The following is a 15,624-nucleotide window of genomic DNA, read 5'->3' on the forward strand; positions in this document are numbered from 1 at the left end:
TTTAGCGGTTTGCAGATCTGCTAAAGGTTTTTGGTGTGCACTGGGCCTCAGTTTTCTGCTGTAGTGGGAACACAGCCTAAGGTAAAGAAACTGAGTGCACCATGTAAACGGTAGCTAGTTTGGAGATCCTGTCAGATCGATGGGTAATCTGACAGGAAGTTGCATCGTTGTCTCCAAATTGATCCCAATCGATAACTGGATCGATCGTTCCAATATCATATCGATCGGGAGCTGATAGACATGTCGGATATAATCCCATCGAGCAGATGGGAAGTTGTATTATGTGAACACAGCATAAGCAACGGGTGTGAAGACTTAAGGGAACCTAAAGTGAGTGGGATATGTAAGCTGCCATATTTATTTTCTTTTAAAGAGGATTTGTAACATCAAAACATCCCCTGGGGGGTACTCACCTCGGGTGGGGGAAGCCTCCGGATCCTAATGAGGCTTCCCACGCCGTCCTCCGTCCCTCAGAGGTTTCGCTGCAGCCCTCCGTGAAAGATGACGTCAATATTTACCTTCCCGGCTCCTGCGCAGGCGCTCTGTCGGCTCCGAAGTAGGCGGAAATACCAGATTACCGTCGGGTCTTCTCTACTGCGCAGGCGCAAGCTTCCGGCGCCTGCGCAGTAGAGCGGACCCGACTGAGATTGGGTATTTCCGTGTAGATCTGAGCCGAAAGCAGCCACAGCGCCCCCGCTGGAGCCAGCAAAGGTAAATATTGAACTGACAGTCTGTCGCCGGCTGTTCGGAGGGCTGCAGCGAGACCCCGTGGGACAGAGGACGGCATGGGAAGCCTCATTAGGACCCGGAGGCTTCCCCCACCCGAGGTGAGTAACCCCCCAGGGGATGTTTTTGATGTTAAAGAGTCTCTTTAAACAATACCAGTTGCCTGGCAGGCCTGCTGATCAATTTGGCATCAGCAGTGTCTGAATCACACACCTGAAACAAGCATGCAGCTGATGTTATATTTTGTTAGAAACATCTGCATGCTTGTTCAGGGTTAAAGCAGAGGATCAGGACTGCCTGGCAACTGGTATTGTTTTAAATTAAATGTCAACCTTCATATCCCTCACTTAAGGTTCCTTTTAAAATGGGTATATGGGGGAGGGGTGTATATGGTTAGATGAAAAGAATGGTCAAGTTATTTTAGGGGTAGGGCAGATGGTCAAAACAGTGCTTTAACCAAGCTGACAAACCATGCACATACAATGTAGTTCTTCATACATGCTACATCTAAACAAAGTGCAGCAAAATGGCTCCTACTAGAGTTGCGAGCAGATAAGGAATTAACTCATATTTGGCTCCTATGCCTGGTACACACCATGTAATTTCTCACCAGGTAGATGGTCTGATAGATAATTATCGACATGTCTGATATGATTTCCAATCGTTTTTCTGATCGATTTTCCGATTACTTCTATACAAGAACGATCGGAAAGCTGATTGGACCTATCGGAAATTATCTATTGGACCATCTATCTGAGAAATTGCATGGTGTGCCATAATTCTGTTCTCTAAGTAGTTCAAGGGAATAGGCAGGCAAATAATTTAATCTGGACTGTGTAAGGTGGCTGGAAAGATGGGTAATCTGCAGTACGCTGGGAATTGGTAGCTGCAGTGCTGAGTGACTTGACAAAGGTAAAGTACCCCTGAAATTACAGGGAGGGTTTGCATGTTAACCTTTGTGTGCTGTAGCATGTAGCAGCCCCATCCAGTGCTCCCAGGTTTCCCCACACTACTCTGCTTGATATGTTATAAATGGGGACGTATGGACTGGGAGGAAGTGGCTGTTCTCCTCCTGTCCTTTCCTAGGAACCTGTTTAAAAACCTAAAGACAACATAACTTGTCACCTCTGGGTTCTCCCTACTGTCTTTTCTGTCATGTCATGAAATGGGGGAATTATGCTGTGGCTTCATTAACCGTTCAGGAGTACTTAAAGTGGACCCAAATTAAATACAAGATTTCAGAAATAAAATCTATTTTCTAAATTATAATAAATAGCAGCCTTTTTTCTAGCTGTTGATCATTAAAGGAATGCTAAAAAGGCAATGCATAACTTGAAAATCAATCTTACTTTTTTATTGCAGAGATAAATCCTCATGTCTCCAGCTCCTTAGTATGCAGTAATCAGCCGCAAAAGAGAAGTTGCAGTGCTTTTTTTAAAGTGTACCTGAGATGAAACACCTCTCGGGTACCATACTTGGGGCTTCCTTGAGGCCACTCAGTCCCTCGCTGTCTCCCCGGGTGGCTCCTGCAGCCTGGCCGAGTTGCGCTTTGCCGTGCATGCCCAGCCGTGTGCGCTGCCTCGGATGGGAGCGGTCCGCTTGTGCAGTACTACTATGCATGCGCAGAACTCTACTGGCAACTGGGTGACAGCAGATGGAACGGCACAGGCTTTGCAAAGGGGGTATGCGATTCACAAAACATTGTAAGTTATTCTGGTTTGAATCTGTAATGTCAGCCATGATACTCTGTTCTCTCCCTGAGAAATAATTTGGTTAATATGATGTGCCTTTTAGTTTGGTTTAGCAGTTTTATATACTACTACCACCCATTGGTTATTGAAGTTGGCTTGTTCCGGTGTTTAATAAATGCTCTCTGTGGGATTTGGATTACCTCCTCAGGCCCGGAACCCACTAGAAAGCGCAAAATGTGATCGCAGTTCTGGGATTTGCGGTATCCTTAATTGCAATCACTCTAGTGGAATTGGTCCCATCCATTTACATTGGCAGAGCGTTTAGGGAAATCCCGAGCGATTGAAAGTGCTCCTGAAACGCTAAAAAACCTGCTATAGTGGATTCCACTTACCTGGGACTTCTGCCAGCCCCCTGCAGCCGACCTGTGCCCTCGCTGCTCCTCCGTTTCCCTGCCACGGCTCACTTTAACTTCGCGCAGTGGGTGTCCACTCCGTCACGCTCGACCTCGCTCACGCTCCCATCGTGGGGAGCGTACTGCGCAGGTGCTCCTGGCTACACGAACGAGGATATGCATTGCCAGGGCGCAGTAGACTTCTTAAAAGTCGGCCTTCACGTCGTAAAGTGAAAGTGAGCCACGGCGGGGACCGGAGGTTTGTTTAGGACCAGCGAGGGCACAGGTCGGCTGCAGGGGACTGGCGGAACAGGTAAGTGAAACGCATAATTTTTTTTTTTTCCCCAGGTACCCTTCAATTCTGCATTAAATGATTTTTGTATTCGCTACAATCCCAGGATAGCATAAGATATACAGGTGGAGACCTAATTACCTAGTGTGTAGTACAACAGATAACATGATTAACAGTTGCTGGTTTTCATCGCTTTTAAACTGGAGCTTTCACTTCATTTAGAGTTGTATTATTTCTTATTGACTAGCAGCTTCTTTATATTGACACTGGTCATGTTTTTGCTATATTTTTGGTCTAGCTCCAAAATCTCCTTTGGAAAAGACTCGTTATGACACTTCACTTGGACTCTTGACAAAGAAATTTATTCAGCTGCTCAGCCAATCCTCTGATGGAGTTGTCGACCTCAACAGAGCTGCGGAGGTGCTTAAGGTGCAGAAGAGAAGAATTTACGATATCACAAATGTCTTGGAAGGTATTCATCTCATAGCGAAGAAATCGAAAAATAACATCCAGTGGATGTAAGTATTGCATTAACTAGAATATTTGGGCCCCATCCCCGCCCCCCCCCCTCCCCAATCATTCTATACATAGCAATCCACGTGGTGTAACAACCAGTCAAGGACATCCACAGTATGAGGTGCAAGCAGAGGGGTGGTGAACAGATTGATTACCACTATTCAAAGCATGTATAGTAGTGATCATCATGACCAGCATAGCACTATTGAACTAATACTGCGATTGAGGAAGGGCCCTTGTGGGCCCCAGTGTGGTCGCAACCTCTTCATCCCCTATTACTTCACCAAGGAGACCTGATGCTTATAATTAAGCCGCCTAGAGATATGGGCGCAGGGTAAAGCTTACCCTGGTCCTGCAAAAATCCTGACGGCGTTAATTGCTATTCCCCCACCCGGTCGCTGTGGATAGTGGGGAAAGATTAATTCGTCCGCCAGCAATAGCTGGTAGCTGAATTTCAAGTTTTTTTGGTTTTTTTTCATAATTTGTGCTCAGTCATCTGACAACGCCCCAATAACTCTGAGCGCCACTATAGCTGTAATTCCTATTATGGCCTATGGTGGTGAGTTGCGCCCAAGTCTCCCGTGCTGTTTTTACAGGAGCTTCACTTCATATTTGAATACTGGAGGCTGTGAAGAGCTAACATGGTTAGAATCTTTTTGACAATATAAAGGATTGTACCAACTTCCTTTGGTTTTGTGCAATCCTGAGCATTTGTACATAAGTACTGTAACCAAGTGGTGAGAGAGATCTAGATAATTGCAATGCAAATCTTCTGGCTATAATTATCCTTTAGATGTAGAAGTTCAGGTGATCTGAAAGCACAAACTCCTAAACTGCATACCCTTACATATGAATTACTCTTAATTGCCGTAAATACTCGCAAGCAAGCCAACCCGCATATAAGCCGACGCCCCAACTTTTACCCGACAAACCAGGAAAAAATTATTGACCCTCATGTAAGCCGGGGGTAGAAAATGCTGGTCGCGTGAAGCCCCCTATCTTCCCCCCCCCCCCCCCAGTGTGTCCCAGTATAGCTAATGTAGTGCCCAGTATGGGTAGGTAGTGCCTCAGTATAGCTAGCAAAGTGTCCAGTATAGGTAGTGCCGAGTATAGTGCTCAGTGTAGGTAGGTTGCTGGCCCTAAGTGACCCCCTGAGACAGCATGGGGCAGTCTACATTGTAGTCCACTAACCACAGCCTCTGGACTTAAAAACAAAGTTGAGTTTGTATTTTTGGGGTGGTGGGTGTTTTTTTGTTATATGAGTAGGAAGCAGACCTGCCTTCTAACAAACACAAAATTCTGCATATAGAACAATTTCTGGGTTACACTAGTGGTTGATATCTGTTTTGATAAACCATTTGCTCTGCTACAGTAACCTTGATGCTAGTTTACATCTAGTGCTGTTATGTAAATCTACCTGAAATATAAGCACTATGCAAATACTAAAATCCTTCAAAAAAGCATTCCTGTATATAAGGTAAATGTAATGAGTAGATGCAAATTTTCTTGCATGCAAATGTAATGCTAATCGTATGCAGGAAGGTTATTGTATTGCATTTTTTTTTTTTTGTATACAAGCTGGAATTGCATCTCATGGACCACCATCCTCTGGTGCTGGGGTTTGGGCTAGTAATGCAATAGTGCAATGCTGGGTATATACTTTGTAGATGCAGTAAATGAAAGTCTGGAGAGCTGAAGTGCTGGATTATCTTGGCAGAGTGCATTACCCTCCTTACCCTTCCCAGCCTCTGCACTGTGCTGTCACGGTAACAGAACGTGTTGAAGCTGTAGTCTCGCTGTGTCTGTATGGCATTTGGCCCTAAACTGTTGCCCAAGGGATTGAGAAAGCCAGCTCTGTGCTTTTGGCTTCTAAAGGGTTTACCAGAAAAAGGAAGCCCTGCTGCCACAGTTTAAATCTATTCTGATTTTTATATGCTTTATATAAAGTGAATGGGCCTGGAGTAAGGTTTTTTTTCCCCCTCTCTTCCACCATGGATAGTCTAAAGATGTCAGTCAAGCCACTATGCACTCCTCCGTGCTGCACCACCGAGGGCTAGTTTTAGTTTTTCCTTATGACTGCTATAATGTTGGAACTTTACACACAACTGATCACCAACTAAAAGTAGTAAAGGCAGGATTCTTGGATTTCTGCCATTTTATAGTTCTGCCACTACTTTTAACTGACTGTTACAATGAATAGAGGTTGACCTTGTCTTAAAACAATGTACCTTTTCATAAGTGGCAATTGTCAATCTTGCGTTTTAGGGGATGTCCTTTGCCTGATGATGGATGTAGCATGTCAAAAAGTCGAGGACTCTCCAGAGAGCTTTCAGAACTGAGCCAAGAGGAGAAGAAACTCGATGAGTTGATACAGAGCTGTACCCTAGACTTGAAACTTTTAACTGAAGACTCCGAGAACCAAAGATATCCTTTCTGTTATTCTGAACTTCAAGATGTGTCCCTGATGTTCAAGTTCACAATTCTTTGCACTATATTCATGTAAGCTTGGAGAACTTGTACACGTTAAACCAGTGCAGTGGCTAGTAGGGTTGCAACTGTATGAATATTCACTGTATAACTGTCTCCAAAAAAACACGGTATGACTGTATCACGGGATTACACAATTATGCAGACCTGGGCCCCCCTTACATTAAGAGTAGGTTCCCACTTGTATTAAAAACCTGGCCTGGATCAAAAACGGAGCCACGGCTACCAATGTTAAAAATGGAACCCATCTTCACTTAAAGGGAACCAGAGGCCCCAGAAAAAAAGACTATATACATACCTGGGGCTTCCTCCAGCCCCATACGCACAGATAGCTCCCACGCCGCCGTCCTTTGCTGCCTGGATCCGCCGGTACCGAGTCCCGTCATGGCCGCCAGTCGGCCGGCAGACGCGGCCAATTGTCCACATCACACGGGGCTCCCTCCATATACGTACGCATGAGGCTGCCTACTGCGCAGCCTCATGCGTACGGGTATGGAGTGAGCCCCTGTGATGCGGACAATTGGCCGCGTCCGCCGGAAGTGACGGGACCCGGTACCGCTGATCCAGGAAGCGGAGGATGGCGGCGTGGGAGAGATCCAGGCTTATGGGGCTGGAAGAAGCCCCAGGTATGTATAAAAGCTTTGTTCCTTTTTTTTTTTTTTTTTTTTTTTTTTTTTTTTTGTTCCTCTCTGGTTCCCTTTAAAAAAAAAAGTATCTGTGTTCCAGGGGATCTGTTTTGAAAACCTGAACGGATGGTCCAGATTTGCAGGATTTTCACGGACCGCACATGGATCTGTATACACGGAGGGGTAGTGGCAGGAAATAGGAAAACTGATTTCCCCCCCCCCCCCCCCCTCTACACAGGCAGCTTTAAACACGGAATCGGATCTGTTTTCTGTGCCAGTCTTGGAGTGGGGGAAGGGGCTGCCATGCTGAAGGGGGTAGCAACCAAGATGAGGGGGGAAGGGGGGGGGGTTGCCCTGGGTCCCCTGTCCCTGCTCCCCCTCCAGCTAGTTTCAATAATTTTTTAAAATGAATGTAATGTAGCAAGCGAGGTAGGGCTGCACTGTTTTTTGGTTCAAAACCGAAACCGTGCTTCGTGTCGACCTGGTGATTGTCAGTATCCTCGGTTTTTCTGAGTGCCCGCCCGCTGCCTGCACGCTTGTCTGGCCCGCCTTCCGCTGTGCGCCCATTGGCCAGAGCCGCCAGAAGCAGTGAATATGTATTATGGTTAATGAGCAGGAGGGGGGGGGCGGGTCCACTCGAGCGAGCGGGACACAGCTTTACCAATCGCTGGATAGCGATGGAATGACGGCAGCGGTAGGCGGAGCTGTACGCTCTGTACAGCTCCACCTACCGCTGCCGTCATTCCATCGCTATCCAGCGATTGGTAAAGCTGTGTCCCGCTCGCTCGAGTGGACCCGCCCCCCCCCCCCCTCCCGCTCATTAACCATAATATATATTCACTGCTTCTGGCGGCTCTGGCCAATCGGCGCACAGCGGAAGGCGGGCGGGCACTCTGAAAACTGCAGATAGTGACGATAACTATATCGTCTTCACGTGAACCGCAACCCCCACCCCCGCTGCACTCACATGAACCGCTCCCGCTGCCCGGCTCTTAAAAAGGAACTCCAGTGAACACTGCTGACAGGTGATGTAGCTGCTGCATGGTTTTACTGCTGACAGGTGATGTAGCTGCTGCATGGTTTTTGACAGTTGGAAACAGCTGTAACAGCTATTTCCCACAATGCAGCAAGGTTCACAGACCGGAAACTGCCAAGAGTACTAATTTTCTTGTTCTTGTGGGAGGGGTTTCACCACAATATCAGCCATATAGAGCCCCCTGATGATCCATTTGTGATGGCGTATCAGCTACTGATTGGGATAAAGTTCATTTCTTGGTCTGAGTTTCTCTTAAAGCAATAGTCCGCCCGCAGTATCTGGCTAAACTATACTGGGGGCATAATGAATTAAGTGCCAAAGCTCGATTTGAAGAAAAATCGTGCAAAAATCGAAATCGCAATTTTTGAGAAAAATCGCAATTTCAATTTTTACCTAAAATCGTGCAGCCCTAAAGCGAGGTACTTCCTTGCGTCCCACCGCTCACCTTCACTTCCTGCAATGCTGCCCTCTGTTCATTGGACGGCATTGCAGAAAGTGGCGGTGGGACGCAAGGAAGTAAGTTCTCCGCTCGTTAGTGTTTACCATTACAGGTTTCCTTTGATTTTTGTCAGATTTCTATACGTTGTCAGCAGTTTGTGTGACATGCAGCCCTTTCTGGCCTGTCAGGGCTCTGTGCTCACACAGTACCATAAGCATGGTAATTCTTTATCATCTGTTCCTGGCTGTAGAGGTCATATGTCCCTGGAGCAGATGAGTCTCACTGTAAAGCACATTTATTAACATGGCTAGGAGAGAAGATTGGCTGTCCTGAACAATGAATGCAGCTCTCTGACTCCTAGCTGCTGCTTTTACTGCCTTGTCTTCACGGAGTTTGTGGTGACAGACTCAGTTGGCTGGCTGCCTCTTATTGGCTGGACTCTGGAGGAAAGCACCAGCACAAAAAATGTCACTGATTGGAGGGCAGGAGAGAAGGGGGGTGAAAGAAAGCCTGATGCTTCTCCCTGTGTAGCTGCTCTGCCTATAGCTGCAGTACACCGAAGCAAAAGATCTCTGGCACTGATTACTTGAGGGATGCTTATCTGCTTGTCACAAAAGGACAGGGTATGATTACCATGCATAATCAAACCGCGGCATACCGTGATAACCCTAGTGGCTAGCCTACCTTCTTCCATTTTGCCTCTTAGCATGCTAGTTGCTGGTTTATCTGTTTGTAAAGATGACTCCCACAAATAAAACAATTTTGTTTTCCTATTTGAAGCAATTTGTAGAGAAACTTCCATTGAAAATGTCCATGCGACCTGATATCCCTTCAGGAAAACCAGTAGATACTACAAGAGTGAACCTGACTAGTTAGCAGCATTTACCATCACAGCGCCAAATGCTGACTGCCCACCTCTTCCTATTGAAGTAAAAGCCCTAGTTCAGACTCCAATCCTTTTATTTTATGCATTTAAAAAAAAAAAAAAAAAAAAAAAATTGCATTACCATTGCACAAAATGTTGTGCACTGCAAGCCTGTATTTGATGCTATAAATGTATTTACTGTATCTGGCTGGAACCTGACTTTTAGCTCATACCATATTAAAGTGCACTTAGCACCCATCACACTTTATTTTTTACAATTAACCTTCCCTCCCCGTAAGGTTTGCAATACAGTATGCCCCTGGGGGTTAGGGGAGCACCATTGTCTACCCATGGAAGGCTGCTCCTGTAGCCCCCCCCCATCCACGTGGGGAGCGCCAGCAGCAGGTGCTTTAGTCTATATAAAACTCCATGGTGGGACATGTACTCAAATATATGTACTACAGCTCTCTGCATGCATCTCCTGACGTGTGTTGCGGCCTCGAGTGTGCTCCACAGGCACAATCTTTGAACTGTGGATGGTGGTAGTGCACTTCACATGGATGGAGGGCTACATGAGCAGCACCCTGTAGGTAAGCATGCTGTTACAAACTGACCCTTATAAAAATAAAAAAAAAATAAAAAATGGTGGGTGTTTTGAGTGCCTTTAAGATGGTGCAATTTTATTGGGCGGACTGCTGTTCAAACGTGTCCCTGATTGCCCTGCCCTGGATTCACCTTGTGGCAGTCAATTTAGGGCTGCTATGGAATGCTTAAGTTGGAAGAGTAAGAACTTTTTAGGGAGAGGTACACCTCACTGGTGTGGTGACCAGTCAATAGAGGCACATACAGTTTGGTATGTGAATGTGCTTCTAAATACCATGTTTTATTTGTTTCTACAATCAGAGCCATATGAAGTGTATGTGGTGCAGCCGAACTAAGTAAAGTGGCCTTGTGTGAGATTTGTGTAGTCCTATGCAGGTTAACAGATGAATGAAAAATCGGGCAACACAGGGAGGGAGGAAATGAGTTCATAGAATGGCTTCACTTTCCCTTCACATAAATAGAAACTGAGTGGGCCATTGAAATTAGGTTTTATACTATCCTTGGGAGAGGATAAGGGCTCTTTTACACTTAAAGTGAACCACAAACTAAGTACCCTCATGTATTTTACCATATACCTGTTTATCAGTAGGAACATTAGAGAAAACTCCTACCCTGCTCTTTCATCCATTGCTCAGCCTGCTTGTTATCAGCCCTGATAAAATCCCTGACTGAGCATTAAGTCTGGCTTTGCTCAGGAATCATTATAGCAGTCTGTGTTCTCTGATGTCTTTTCAAGCCCAAGCCTGCCCCCTTCTGGCTCTGCTCAGGAATCATTATAGTTGAGTCATTTTATAGCAAAGCCAGACTGCTCAGTCTGGGATTTTATCAGGGCTGATAAGCAGGCTGAACAGTGAAGAATGAAACCGAGAACAGGGTAGGTGTTTTCTCTAATGTTCCCACTGATATGGTAAAATACATGAGGGTGCTTCATCTCTGGTTCACTTTAAAGAGAACCCGAGGTGGGTTTGAAGAATATTATCTGCATACAGAGGCTGGATCTGCCTATAGAGCCCAGCCTCTGTTGCTATCCCAAACCCCCCTAAGGTCCCCCTGCACTCTGCAATCCCTCATAAATCACAGCCACGCTGCTGACAAACAGCTTGTCAGAGCTGGCTGTGTTTATCTCTATAGTGTCAGTCTGCTTCTCTCCCCGCCTCCTGCAGAACTCCAGTCCCCGCCTGCATCCCTTCCCTCCCTGCTGATTGGAGGGAAGGGACGGGGGCAGGGACTGGAGCTATGCAGGAGGCGGGGGAGCAGCTGAGACTGACACTACAGATGTAAACACAGCCTCACAGCACGACTGTGATTTATGAGGGATTGCAGAGTGCAGGGGGACCTTAGTGGAGTTTGGGATAGCAACAGAGGCTGGGCTGTATAGGCAGATCCAGTCTCAGTATGCAGATAACATTCTTTAAACACACCTCGGGTTCTCTTTAATGCGTTGGTATTTTTTTTTCTTTTTTTTTTTTTCTTCGGAGCAGTGCATTGTGAAAAGCTTTAAGTTAAAATGCGTATAGTGGGAACTGTGCCCTAGGAAAACATGGGCATTACTTTGAAAATCGGTTTTCTTTGTGATTACTGAGAGCAACTGATTAAGTGTAAAAGGGGCTTAAAGGAGTACTGTAGGGGCTAGGGGGGGAAAAAGTTAAATTTACCTGGGGCTTCGAACGGTCCCCCGCAGACGTCCTGTGCCTGCGCAGCCACTCGCCTATGCTCCGAGTCACTTCCGGAGTTTGCAACTTTAAAGTTGCAAATGCCGAAAGTGCATCGGCGAGTGGTGGCACAGGACCCAATCTTAAAAGTACTCCTTTAAAGGACTTACGAGGCCAAGTACAGTAAAGTTTACTACCTGGATCAGCTTGTAAGGCACGGAGGACGCCGTCCGCGCCCTCCGTGCCGTTCCGCCTGGTCCCCGCCGCCGGACAGCCCCTCAACGGTCCCCGACCGCGTGGCCCGGGTCAGGCTCCCCAGCCTGTACCAAGATGGCCGCCGGAGCTGCCCGCGGCTGCGCAGTTCTAAGGCCAACCCCCCGATCACGTAACAGTAGCGTGGATCGGGGGGTTGGCCTTAGAGCTGCGCAGCCGCACTCGCGGCTATGTGGAATGCGCAGCCGCGGCCAGCTCCGGCGGCCATCTTGGTACAAGCTAGGGAGCCCGACCCGGGCCGCGCGGTCGGGGACCGTTCGGGGGGCTGTTCGGCGGCGGGGACCAGGCAGAACGGCACGGAGGGCGCGGACGGCGTCCTCCGTGCCTTACAAGCTGATCCAGGTAGCGAACTTTTTTTTTTTTTTTTTACTGTACTTGGCCTCGTAAGTCCTTTAAGACATGTGCAAGGTTGCATTTTCTCAGGAGGGGGTGGGAACACTTGGTTTTCCCTCCTGTAATGTGGGTGAAATTCTCACTTTTAGATCTCTGGATGCTGTTAGGGCAATGGAATAGCATCTTTAACAGAAATAGAAAGGTCCAGGACATCTTGGTGTAGGTTATTACCCATAAAACCTAGGTTGTGTACATAGACGTAGGTGTGACCACTCCTGAATGGATGTCCTATTTGTCTATTCCTTTGGTTATTACTATACCTACTGTCTTTGATTCTCTCAAACCTATTGTTTGCACAACTAAGGGGCTGTTCTTCAAAACATTCTACATTGACCACATTATTTAATTTCACAGATATACTTCATATGACTCTTGATGTGGAAACAAGTGTTAAGCAGCATTTATGTACTGAAGTAGTGTGCTGGGCTTATGATGGAATTTTTAGATATACATGCATGCATGCATGCATGCATACATACATACATACATACATACATACATACATACATACATACATACATACATACATACATACATACATACATACATACATACATACTGCTGGAATAGTTGTTTTGGTTGACATTTTCCTTAACTGTAATACGTTAGCTTATGTAACTTATCAAGATATAAGGAAAATAAGTGGCCTTAAGGACCAGACCGTCATAGTCGTGAGAGCTCCTCCAGAAACCAGACTTGAAGTGCCTGATCCAGTTGAGGTATGAATTTACTCTGGGGTTAATGAGGTATATCTAGTAATAAGTTAAGGCTCTTTTTTTTTTTTGGTTCTTTTTTTCGTTAGCCGGGCGCATCCACTAGGTGGTGGTAAAACTCCACCAGAGTTGCATCTTTCCCTACTATCCATGGCGGCCTGGAGGGGTAATAGTAATTAACGCCAACTGGGGGTTGCGCCCGGCTAACGGAATAGTACCCTTTTTATCCCACTCCTATCAAAGTTGTAGCTAAAATGGTAAATGCACTTCTGTTTTTAGAAGTAAAAACAATTTGTTTTAATTAATCATAAATTGATTACAACTGGAAAAGTAAAAGGTATCAAGGGCCCACATCCAGTCATGTGCACCTGTTTTGAGGGGCAGTGGGAGACTTCACACTAGGGGGGATGGTCAATAATATGCAGAGCATTTCAAGTTGATGCAGGATTATGTAAATATATGCAGCTTAACAATGGACCAGTCGAATTTTTACTTCAGCAGGATTTGATTGGTTCATTTTCAAGTTGCATACATTTGCATAATGCTGCATGAACTCAAAATTATTTGCATTTCATTGACCGTCCCTACTTCAGACTGAACCACCACTTTTATGGTAAGAGGGCAATGCTGGATGGCCAGGCTTCAGGTTGCAGCATGGAGCCTGTAGTACTGTTATTTTTCAACAAGAAAAATAAGTTATTTTCTCTGAGGGTTGTGCAATACAAGCAGTATACAGTATAATCTCTTAATGGTAAACTTTGATATTGTAAACCTCTGGCTATAGTAAACTTAGTCCCCAGGTCCCAACATGCATCTGTATGAATATACAATATATGACCAATACTTATATAGTACATTTCTGATATAGTAAACTACTTGGCCAGGTCCCTTGAAGTTTACTTTAATGGGACAATTTAAAATGGCTATTCAAGAGTTTATATACAATAAAATCCCTATAAAGGACACATACATTGAGGGAAATGGCTCTGGCAAATTTATTTCCTTGCATTACTAGATTGCCTCCCAGTCTCATTGATCTATTTTGGCTGCAGTAGTACCTGCATCACACACCTGAAACAAGCATGTCGCTAATCCAGTCTGACTTTAGTCAGAGCACCTGATCTGCAAGCTGCTTCAGTGTCTATGGCTAAATGTGTTAGTGGCAGAGGAACAGCAGGACAGCCAGGCAATTTGCATTGTTTAAAAGAAAACTCCATATTTCCCTCATTTCAGGTGTCTTTTTTTAAATCAGCCGCTTCCATTGGGCTATAAACGTGTGCATTGCTGCTTCATTGGCATTGAAGTAGGTGGTTTATTTGCATTAGTGTTTGAACCCACTGCACTGCAATCGATGTGATTGCACCATAGGACTAACAATACTTCTGTGACAGGATGCAGTGTTTTTGTGTGACCTGACAGGCCACAGTAAGTGTGAAATTAACCTGAAATGAAATTAATGGCAGCCACCCTACCTCCTCAGGTCATGTGTACTTGGGCATAGTTTGGGAGTAATTGGGCTTAAAGGAAACACAAGGTTACGATTGAGTGACACCTATTCTTCCCACTTATTATGCACAGTGCTTCTTTGGAACTCTTGTATTTAAAGGAATTCTGAGGTGACAGAACAGAATGATAGCTTTATGGAGCCAAGTAGGTAAATTTTATTTATTTTTTCGTTCTTTTCTGTCACCTCCGCTTTCCTTTAAGTTAAAGATGTACACATCTTGAGTTGGATACAGTGCTGGGAAGAAGTGGCTTGAGCAGCCGTCACAGTTTGAATCTTAAAGTAAATGGAAACCTTTTTACGTTGTGGGCAAGGACAGGGTAGATGGACTATTATTGAATAAGAGCTAGGCAGGAAATAAAGCTTCAACCTGTTCTTTCTTTAGAGTTTACAGATACACTTGTCCAGCACTCAAGGCGCTATAGAAGTATATTTATGCCCTGAAGACAGTGAATCTAGTAGTCCAGTGAAACCATATATTCAGGACCACAATGGGAATGTCTCAAAGCCAAACTCTGAAGGTGTGTATTTTAGTTTGTTCACACTGGCATGCAGTATTGTTTGCCACTTAGGAAATATGAATGACATGTTTTTGTTTTGCAGCTTTACTATCACCCAAGATAGAACCCAAGATAGAACCCAAGATAGAACCCTGCGAGGAACCCATTTCTCCCTTGACCTCACCATCCAACCTCCTCCAGCAAACTGAAGATCAAATACCTTTAAGCTTTGATAGTCCTTTTGTGAACTTGCTCCCTCCCCTTATGCATGAGGATTACTTACTAAGTCTGGGAGAGGAGGAGGGCATCAGTGATCTTTTTGATGCATATGAATTAGAAAAACTTCCATCTTTAGAAGATTTCATGTGCAGCTGATTTTTGTGATAAAGACTGGTTTTGTTCTATATTCCAAGTGGAGCCTGATCAACTTGCCGACGTTACTTGACACCTTAATAGCCTGCCCCCTTTAAAGAAGGCATGATTTTACTAATGCAGCAGTTGCTGGTAAAAGTGCAGTTATTCTTTCATACTTGAGGCTATGCAAATTCACAGCACTGGGATATGCGAAGGCACAAATGTGTAACTTTGAATTTAGCGTTCTAAGTTCTTTTCTTCAGTCTGTGCCTTCCTGTGAAACACCTTCTCCCCAGCTTTGTGGAGAAAGTCCACAATAAATATGAACTAGCATTTTGCATATTGCGTGTAATTTTTTTATTTTTTATTTGGCTTTTGTCAACTAGGCATCCTCCATTCAGGAATGTTGACAGTTCAGCTGCATGTTAAAATGTAGTAGTACTCAATAGGATGTCTGCCTCCAGTCCTATTCCAGTCAGTCCAGTGTACTGTTATTGCGCCTGGCATATTTGGATTTTTACAAGTAATGTAAAAGTAGAATGAAGGAAATATTATCCAGCGG

The 15,624-nt window shown here is 45.2% G+C and overlaps 1 protein-coding gene across 1 annotated transcript in view; it reads left to right on the top strand.

The window, feature by feature from the left end:
- The window catches only part of E2F3 (E2F transcription factor 3), a 38,439-nt gene extending 23,039 nt beyond the window's left edge, over positions 1–15,400 (top strand). The window contains exons 3-7 of the mRNA XM_068236966.1: positions 3,400–3,619; positions 5,883–6,041; positions 12,596–12,710; positions 14,594–14,729; positions 14,812–15,400. Of these exons, the coding sequence (XP_068093067.1) occupies positions 3,400–3,619; positions 5,883–6,041; positions 12,596–12,710; positions 14,594–14,729; positions 14,812–15,083 (902 nt within the window). The 3' untranslated portion in view covers positions 15,084–15,400. The remainder of the gene's footprint in view (positions 1–3,399; positions 3,620–5,882; positions 6,042–12,595; positions 12,711–14,593; positions 14,730–14,811) is intronic.
- The last annotated feature ends 224 nt before the right edge of the window (positions 15,401–15,624 follow it).

The sequence above is a fragment of the Hyperolius riggenbachi genome, chromosome 5, assembly GCF_040937935.1.
Source record: "Hyperolius riggenbachi isolate aHypRig1 chromosome 5, aHypRig1.pri, whole genome shotgun sequence".
Classification (NCBI taxonomy): domain Eukaryota; kingdom Metazoa; phylum Chordata; class Amphibia; order Anura; family Hyperoliidae; genus Hyperolius; species Hyperolius riggenbachi.